The following is a 9,958-nucleotide window of genomic DNA, read 5'->3' as shown; positions in this document are numbered from 1 at the left end:
AGTTTTTGATGTTTGAGATGGAATTGAAATACTGTTTGTTGAGACTATGAATTCTCCTGAGGATGTAGTACAGAGTGGGTCCTTAGCTGAGGCAGGGCAGACTGTAGAGAGGTTAGGTGCCGGCGCATTGCTGCAAGCGTGGAGCGGAGGATCTTGAAGGAGAACTGTTGCTGGTGTTTTTGAACCTGTAGTTTGTACTGTTTGTCCTGTTCGGGTCCGAACTCTGCTGGTTTAAAGGTGGTCCGGAGTCCGTGTGGGATGAGTTGGTTACGAAGGCATGCACTGTAGGGAAGGTGCTGTAGAAGGAACCTTGGTGATTTACTGCATTGTGTCTTGTAGATGGTACAAACTGCAGCTATGTGCATCAATGGTGAAGGGATGACTGTTGAAGATGGTGAATGGGGTTCAAACCAAGTGAGCTACTTTGTCTTGAATGGTGTTGAGATTAATTGCACCAGCAGTACAAATGGAGGACATCCCTTCACAGAGGCTTTTACCTGGTAACTCATACTAGGTCAGTCCCTTCACCCCGGAAATTACTTCAGAGTAAACCATGGGGTTTTATTTAATAGGCGGCATTCAGCCAGTTACAGCTCTGCTGGTCTTTTAAAAGAAAGTTAATGTAATCTAATTTCTCTTCATTGTCGCAACTCAATATTCTTCATTTTTCAAATAGATTTATTTCCTTTTTAAACCTCTATTGCATTCAGTTTCCATTCCTGTTTCTGGTAATGTATTCCGTGTCCTCGGTCATTTCTTTGTAGAAAGAAAGCTAGCCTGTCCTTTTATTCTTTTTACTGGCAGTGCCATCTGTTTACTGATTTAGCAACCAATGGAAATAGCTTTTCCTGAAATACATTATTAAAACCTATCATTATTTTTTCATTTTTTCCATCAAATTTGCCTTTGACATTATCCCTTATTGTAATAAAAAAGAAGTCTGAGTTTCCCAGTGCATTCTGGCTCTTATAGAATATGTAGCTCCATCACTAAATGACAAAATTATGTGAGAAAATGTTTGAACTCTCACTCGACAGTACTCGGAGAGGCACTGAGACTGATGAGTCAAATGATTCTACACTCGGCAAATTGCTGCACAGGCATTGCTGAAGATGTCAGGACATCATTTAATTCTTCTGATATTTCAACCTATATCTGCTAAAAACCTGTCACAATCCATTGAGAAGTTTTTATATGGACTTTCACCTTGAAAAGAGGACTGAAGTTCCAAATGCATCTTTCCAAGGATGACATTTATTAACCACACACATGCTTCAGAATGCTGAATCTACTGCATGAACTGAATAGGATTCATTCAGAGCCTCATTACCACTTTAATATTCTAAATGATACATGCACTAGCCTGGAAGGAATTTTGTTTGTTTTTAAACTAAACAATGCTGATGATATTCTTATGCCATGGAGACAGACAGCTGAATCAATTGGCCTCCCTATCTCTGTATTCGCAACACAGTTAAGATTAAAACCCTCAGAGACCCTAAAAATTGACACCAATGGTTCATAACTATATTTTGTGAATAACCGATACCAGATACCAAGTTTATAGCTTAAACAAAGATTTAACAATTTATTCATAATACCATAGCTTAACAGAGCAGAGTGAAACCACAAGGTAATTTAATTAATGTCTGTGATTTAAACCTAATCCTCTTCAACTGTAGCCCCCACTGTCACACAAGGACAGATAGGCACAAGGACACAATTAGAGGAATAATCAAAAGGAAAAATAATAAATAAAATGTAACTGGCAAATTCACTTAAGCAGTCTGTCATCCATAACGTCACTGCTGATAGGATTTTGGATCTTGCAGGGTTTCTGACAACATTGATGCTTGCAAATGTCTTCCATTGAACTTTGATAAATGTTCACTTAATGCTTATAACTGAGATTCTACTCTCCAAACTTTCAATAAGTTGATAATGAGAGGACAATGAGGGTGCAATCAAACCCCATCCTGTAACTTTCACAGGCACAATCCTTCTGATGTGAGTAGAATTCCAAAAAACACATTTAAAGTCTGGCCTCTGTTTGTTAGATTGGCTGTCTCCCAATGAGTCCCAGATAATATTCAACATCTGTCATCTGCTTGAGCATAAAGCTTTTCTGGAGTTGAAGCATCTATGGAGCACTTTTGAACAGGAATCAATCTGTGCTTAACTTCCAGGCCTGGCCTCACCAACAAATATCAGTTTGTTCCCTGTTTGTAAAAAAAACAAGCTGTTGCCCAATCCAAAGGTCGTCTTTTAGCTCTCAGCCTATAGTTCATAGTTTCAAACCAAAAATGATGAAAAGGATAAAATAATGAAGAACCAGCAAAGGTTTCTGACAATACTGAATTTTAATAATGTTAAACCTTCAATTGTTGGAGTCACGTCCTGAACTGAGAGGACACAAAGCATCTTGAAAGCAACAAAATGCCCTAAATGGGTGTTATAAGGGCCTGGTGCAATGCCATGGGAATGTTAAAATGCCTCCTGATGCCCAACTCTCCCACTAGCACCATTTATAAACTTACCTCAGCCAAACTCTGCTACCCATATCCTAATTTTCACTGAATATCAGCTATCAAGTACCCTTCTGCTCACTGCTGGACATGGAGTCCCATACAACTCTTTCTTGATGTTAGAAAGATCCAACAACAATTTCCCCACCTCCTCCAGCTCAATAATATTCAACTATTTCAGCTTTCCTCCAGTTCTGGATTCTTCTTCAAGACTGACAGCCATATATTTAGAAACCTATATTCTAAGCTGAGGAATTTCCTCACTAAACCTCCCCAACTCTTCTTTCTCTTTGTTAAGATGTTGCCTAAAACCTGCCTCTTTGAAGAAGCTTCCTCTAACTTGTCTGAGCACACCTTTGTGTGGTTTAGTATTTAACTTTGCCTAGTAATGGTCCTGTGAAGCACAGTGAGGTGTTTTACACTTGTGGCACATTGCCATTTTAGCTGAAAGACTAGGTCAGGAAGAGAGAAGAATACAATGGAATGCATGAATTAATAAGGGGCTAATCTTGAGCATGTCCTAGGAACCAATCTTATATTTTTGTAGAATTTGGCCCCTCTGAGGAGATTGTTGTTAGGATTACAACGTGGTTCACTTGACATAAAGCAAAAGGAGGACATAAAATGACCATTTACTACCTCATTAACAGAGCTATTTTGTCAAAAGCAATGGAAAAATTGAGGGCCTGTGTTCTTAATCATCAGGTTGGTTTTCCCCTTAGATTTTCTTTTAATGATTTTCATGTAACGATTTGTGGGAAATGCAAAAAGCATTTTGGAATGCTTTCACCTGGTGATGTCACAGCTGCTGGTGCACTGTTTTATTCTTCATGATACCAGTAAGCATGGAAAGGTCCTGTTTATCAGTTGATTATGGTTTGTAATAATCTAATGATAAGATGAGTGAAAGTCAAAGTGGTTGGGTTTACAGGGAAGAATATGCTACTGTGTCAAGTGCCTGACAAGTTGTCCAAATCTGACACATGGGCAGATTACTAAATAGGAACAGTGGAAAAAGAATGAACTTGTCTGTTAGTTCTTAGTCTGAAACTCTGAATGCACTCCATTTGAAAATTGAGACATCAAATCTACAGCATGCATTGGTGCATTGTGATTCATCCTTTGATGTCTTCAGCATATGTTATGTGCTTAAATCAATATGTCTTTCTGTTCTGCAGATAATTAATGGTACACCATTGTTTTCTTTCAACATATTGATGCAACTAAAGTGAAAAGCACAAGCAGGACTAAACCATGTGCTCCCTCAAATTTATATTCTAAAGGGAAGTAATTGAATACGTGGTTCAGTCCAGTGCAAAGGATTTTAATATTGCATCTGGAGTGGTTCATTTCATTTGTTCGTTCGGATGGCTAGTGCAGACACAATATGCCGAATGGCTTCCTTCTGTGCTGCAGTAATTCTGTGACCTAACCAGCTTGATCATTTTTAAGGAGAATAATGGACCTGGTGCTCTGGTATGTTGCAGCATCCAACCTTGGTTTGACATTCATCCCAGATAATATGTGAGAATTGTTGTCCTTGCCTTCACATAGCTGCATATGGGTTGGTAAAAATGATCATTTTGTGAGACACATGCAGCTTTTGATTTCAGTAAATATGATACTGAGACACTTAGGTTCATCCTCAAATGGAGAGCTTCTCACACTAGTGGGGAGAAACACCTAATGAAGATCTCCAGGTTTTTTCTTTCATTCTTGAGATGTGAGTATTGTTGTCAAATCAGATTAGTTGTCTTTAAGAAAGTGTATACAGCCAACTTGGCCAGTACAGTCTGTGTGGAGTTTTTATATCCAAAGTGCTTGTTTCTGTATCAGTTTGATACAACTAAGTGACTTAGGCCTTATCAGAGGGTAGCCACAAGTCATTCATATTGCTTTCATTCTGGACTCATAGATAGAATGGACAAGCGTACAAGATTTCTTTCCCTAACAGACATTAATGATCCAGATGTGTTTTTATGACAATGTAGTCATAATTGTTATTATTGAGTCGGAAAGTGTGGCACGGAAAAGCACAGCTGGTCAGGCAGCATCCGAGGAGCAGATGAATTGACGTTTTGGCCATAAGCCCTTCATCAGGAATGTTTGTGGAGAAGGGGGCTGAGAGATAAATAGGAGGGTGGGGGTGGGGGGAAGGTAGCTGGGAAGACAATAGGTAGGTGGAGGTGGGGGTGATAGTGATTGGTCGGAGGGAAGGGTGGAACGGATAGGTGGGAAGGAAGATGGACAGGTAGGACAGATCAAGAGGGCGATGCTGAGTTGGAGTGTTGGATCTGGGATAAGGTGGGGGAGGGGAGATAAGGAAACCAATGAGGTTGATGTTGATGCTGTGTGGTTGGAGGGTACTGAAGAGGATGATGAGGCGTTCTTCCTCCAAGTGTCGGGTGGCTTGGATCTGGTGGTGGAGGAGGCCTAGAACTTTCATGCCCTTGGGAGGGTTGAAATGATCAGCCACAATGCAGTGGGGTTGGTTGGTGCGTGTGTCCCAGAGATGTTACCTGAAACGTTCCACGAGTTGATGTCCTGTCTCCCCAGTGTAGAAGAGACCACATTGAGAGCAATGGACACAGTAGGGGAAGTGTTTAGAGGTGCAGGAAAATCTCTGCCGGATGTGAAAGATCCTTTGGGGCCTTGGACAGAGGTGAGTGGGGAGGTGTGGGCGCAGGTTTTGCAATTCCTCTGGTGGCAGGGGAAGGTGCTGGGAGTGGAGGGTATGTTGGAGGTGAGGGGGTCATGGACCTAACGAGGAGGGAATGGTCTCTGCAGAATGCAGATAGGGTTGGGAAGGGAAAATATATCTCTGGTGGGATCTGATTTCAGGTGGCGGAAATGGCACGGGACAATGCGCTGTCTCCGGACATGAGTGGTGTGGAAAGTGAAGACCAGGGGGTTTCTGTCCTTGTTGTGATTAGAGGAGTAGGTTTCAAGGGCGGACGTGCGGGAAGTGGAGGCGATGCACTGGAGGGCATTGTTGATCATGTGGAAGAGGTAATTGCAGTTCTTGAAAAAGGAGGCCATCTTGGATGTCCAGAAGTGGAATTGCTCCTCCTGGGAGCAGATACGGTGGAGGCAGAGAAATTGGATTAAGAGATTGCGTTTTTACAGGAGGCAGGATGGGAGGAGGTGTAGTCCAGGTAGTTGTGGGAGTCGGTGGGTTTGAAATAGATGACCATGGTGAGTCGGATGCCGGAGATGGAGACGGAGAGGTCCAGGAAGGGGAGGGTGGTGTCCAAGATGGTCCAGATGAACTTGAGGTCAGGGTGAAAGTTATTAGTGAAGTTGATGAACTGTTCAACCAACCTTGTAGGAGCATGAGGTGGCACCGATACAGTCATCGATGTAGTGGAGAAAAAGACGGGGTGTGGTGCCAATTACTATTATTGAGATCAACCTTTTTTTCCAGATTTATAATTAAATGAATTTATGTTTCCCCAGCTGCCGTGTTGGGATTTTAACTCACATCTCTAGATCATTAACCAATATTCTAGTAGTTTGGATTAGAGACAAAAGAGTAGACTTCTATAATATTGGCCCAGTAATATGAGGAGAGAAAATCCAAGAGAAAGTAATTAGAATGCAGGGTTTTCACATGTAGTTACAAAGGGCTGACCACCTCTTGGCCAGGAAGTGGCTACACAAAAAGCCAAAAAAAGTTTTTTTGTAATTAAACAAGTTTATTTCCATGACCTACAGTAATATATGCTGAAAACATTCTACAAATTAAATTTTGTAATCTAGAATTGCAGGCGGCACGGTGGTTCAGTGGTTAGCACTGCTGCATCACTGCGCCAGGTACCCAGGTATGATTCCAGCCTCGGTCACCTGTCTGTGTGGAGTTTGCACATTCTCCCCATTACTGCGTGGGTTTCCTCTGGGTGTTCCGGTTTCCTCCCACAATTCTAAGATGTGCAGGTTAGGTGAATTGGCTGTGCTAAATCTCCCATAGTGTAGGTTAGGTGCATTAGTCAGGGGAGATGTAGAGTAATAGGGTAGGGGAATAGGTCAGAGTTCGATACTCTTCAGAGGGTTGGTGTGGACTTGTTGAGCCAATTGGCCTGTTTCCACACTGCAGGGATTCTCTGATTCTATAAGAGACCACTTGAAAAGGTAGCAGGAGTCAACTCAGAAACATAAAAATGGAATTTGGTGGGAATTTACAATTCTCTAGAATAATAGCAGGGAAGTGGGATTTGATAGCTCTTTCAAAGTTAGATCAAATGGCCACTTTCTGTGTTGTCTCATTTTGTGATAGTGTGTATGAACAGCAGAGCCTGTTCCATTTTTTGGTTTCGTTTTGTTCAAACTTTCATTTATTTTACCAGTGACGCGACACATTAAAGAACTCCAGGAAAGGAAAAATGAGAAGAAATTGAAATTGCGAAAGAAAGCAAAGCCTTGTAATGCGGATGCTGATGGTAGGGTTTGATGCTGAGAGCCAGCGTGTCTTGGCCTAGTGTCCAGTTGCATGTGCTTGCGCTGTTCCTCCTTCAGCTTGGCACCATTCTAAGATGCAGTGCAATGGCCACAGGGCTCTAGGATGGAAAAACAGATCTGCTCCATTGAATCACAGCCAAGGTGTGAGCCAACCTTGATTAGCCCATCAGCTAGTTTAAGGTTTTGGTAAAAGGTTTCGGATTTCCTGAGTCAGATGTGCAGATTTTATCCCCTCTTTGATGCTATTTTTTACTTAAACTATTTTGAGTGGATAATTCTATTGCCATTTCTTTCTTTTCCAAAAAGCCTCGGTGTAATTTTAATCAACAGCCTTAATTAATCTAGCTTCAATTTCAATACGCAGTGCAATATATCAGAGGCCATCTCAGATTTAATTGCTATTCATATTTGGCTATATTCAAGCTCAGTTATGATGATTTTTAAAACAAAAAGCCAAAACAACTTTTTTTTTCAATTGCTGTTTAAATCCTGGAAATGGGCAACAAATAAAAAGGATACTGGTGTTTATTAATATTAATTTATGGAGACAGTACTGATGACAAGATGCTATTCATAGTTCAAGTGAAACCATCTTCTCTGGTGGTGAATTTTAATGACTGACACACATCCTCAAATTCCTTATTTTATTCTCTGCTGTGCTTACCTGACCCTTCTCACCTGAAGCCGTCAAGTCCTTATTGAGTAAGGAGTACAAAAAGCAAAGAGGAGTTATGAGAAAGAAATTTCAGAATTACTCAAAATAGTAATAAGCTATTTTACAGATACAGAAATAAAAAAGGCATTAATGTTAGGATGATTTTATCATTAATTAATAGAAATTGACAGGGATCTTAATGTATTCTGAAGGTTTACAATGGAGAATAGCATTGGTTAAGAGAGTTCCATTTTTAAAATTCATTCACAGGATGTGGGCTTCATTGGCCATGCCAGCATTTATTGCCCATCCCTTAATGCCTAGAGGGCTGTTAAGAGTCAACCACATTGCTGTGAGTCTGGAGTCACATGTAGGCCAGACCAGGTAAGGATAGCACTTCCCTAAAGGACATGGGTGAACCAGCTGGGTTTTTCCTGACAATTGACATTGGATTCATGGTCATCGTTAGACTTCCAGATTTTGATTGAATTCAAATGCCAACTGCCATGGCAGCATTTGAACCCAAGTTCCCCAGAACGTTACCTGGATCTCCAGATTAACAGTGCAACAAGATTGTTTAAATCTCCCCAGTGTGGCTGAGTTAACTACATTGGCAGGTAGGGCATTCCATGCCCTTACCACTCTCTGAGTAAAGAACCTGCCTCTGACATCTGTCTTAAATCTATCACCCCTCAATTTGTAGCTATGCCCCCTCGTACAAGCTGACGTCATCATCCTAGGAAAGAGACTTTCACTGTCTACCCTGTCTAATCCTCTAATCATCTTGTATGTCTTTATCAAATCCCCTCTTAGCCTCCTCCTTTCCAATGAGAACAGACCCAAGTGTCTCAGCCTTTCCTCATAAGACCTTCCCTCCAGACCAAGCAACATCCTGGTAAATCTCCTCTGCACCTTTTCCAAAGCTTCCACATCCTTCCCGAAGTATGGCGACCAGAACTGTACACAATGTTCCAAGTGTGGCCGCACTAGCGTTTTGTATAATTGCAGCATGATGTTGCGGCTCTGGAACTCAATCCCTCTACGAATGAAACCTAACACACCATATGCCTTCTTAACAGCATTATCAACCTGGATGGCAACTTTCAGGGATCGATGTACATGGACTCCAAGATCCCTCTGCACATCCACACTACCAAGAATCTTTCCATTGACCCAGTACTCTGCCTTCCTGTTATTCTTCCCAAAGTGCATCACCTCACATTTAGCTGCATTGAACTCCATTTGCCACAACTCAGCCCAATTCTGCAGTTTATCTAAGTCCCCCTGCAACCTGTAACATTCTTCCAAACTATCCACTACTCACCGACTTCAGTGTCATCTGCAGATTTACTAATCCTTCCACGTATGCGTGCATCTAAGTCATTTATGAAAATGACAAACAGTAGCAGTCCCAAAACAGATCCTTGTGGCACATCACTAGTAACCGGACTCCAGGCTGAATATTTTCTTTTAACCACCAGATGCTGCCCTCTTTCAGAAAGCTAGTTTCTAATCCAAACTACTAAATCACCTTCAATTCCATGCCTCTGCATTTTCTCCAACAGCCTACCATGTGGAACCTTATCAAAGGCTTTACTGAAGTCCATATGTACCACGTCAACTGCCCTACCCTCCCTGTTCTCCCTGTATTCCATGAGATCTAACCTTCCTAACCAGTCTCCCATGGAGAACCTTGTCCAATGCCTTACTGTAGTCCATATAGATCATGTCTACCGGTCTGCCCTCATCAATCCTCTTTGTTACTTCTTCAAAAAAATCAATCCAGTTTGTGAGACATGATTTCCCATGCACAAAGCCATGTTGACTATCCCTAATCAGTCTTTGCCTTTCCAAATACATGTACATCTTGTCCCTCAGAATTCCCTTCAAACACTTGCCCACCACTGACATCAGGCTCACCGGTCTATAGTTCCCTGGCTTGTCCTGACCACCGTTCTTGAATAATGGCACCACATTAGCCAACCTCCAGTCTTCCGGCACCTAATATGCGTTTCAAGACATCCAGCATTTCCTCCTTTAGTGTATGGACATTTTTCATGATGTCACCATCTATTTCTCTCCATTCTATATCTTCCATGTCTTTTTCCACAGTAAACACTGATGCAAAATATCGTTTAGTATCCTCCCCATCTCGTGTGGCTCCACACAAAGGCCGCCTTGCTGATCTTTGAGGGGCCTTATTCTCTCCCTAGTTACCCTTTTGTCCTCAATGTAAGGCAGTATAGAAATAAATTGCTTATCCTTATAAATATTTGAAAACACACACACACTTTTTTTCTCTCTCTCTTTTTCACACGTCTGG

The 9,958-nt window shown here is 41.6% G+C and overlaps 1 protein-coding gene across 2 annotated transcripts in view; it reads left to right on the top strand.

Moving 5' to 3' along the window:
* Nucleotides 1-9,958, top strand: part of arhgap39 (Rho GTPase activating protein 39) — a 650,153-nt gene that overhangs the window by 464,945 nt on the left and 175,250 nt on the right. The window contains exon 6 of one of the 2 annotated variants that reach the window (XM_043690878.1): nucleotides 6,869-6,961. The exons of the other annotated variant lie outside the window; for it this stretch is intronic. Coding sequence (XP_043546813.1) covers nucleotides 6,869-6,961 — 93 coding nt within the window. The remainder of the gene's footprint in view (nucleotides 1-6,868; nucleotides 6,962-9,958) is intronic. 2 annotated transcript variants of the gene reach the window in all.

Source organism: Chiloscyllium plagiosum, chromosome 5 (assembly GCF_004010195.1).
Source record: "Chiloscyllium plagiosum isolate BGI_BamShark_2017 chromosome 5, ASM401019v2, whole genome shotgun sequence".
In the NCBI taxonomy this organism is placed as follows: domain Eukaryota; kingdom Metazoa; phylum Chordata; class Chondrichthyes; order Orectolobiformes; family Hemiscylliidae; genus Chiloscyllium; species Chiloscyllium plagiosum.
The sequence above is the reverse complement of the archived record's forward strand: the minus strand, read 5'-3'. Positions and strand labels throughout refer to the sequence as shown.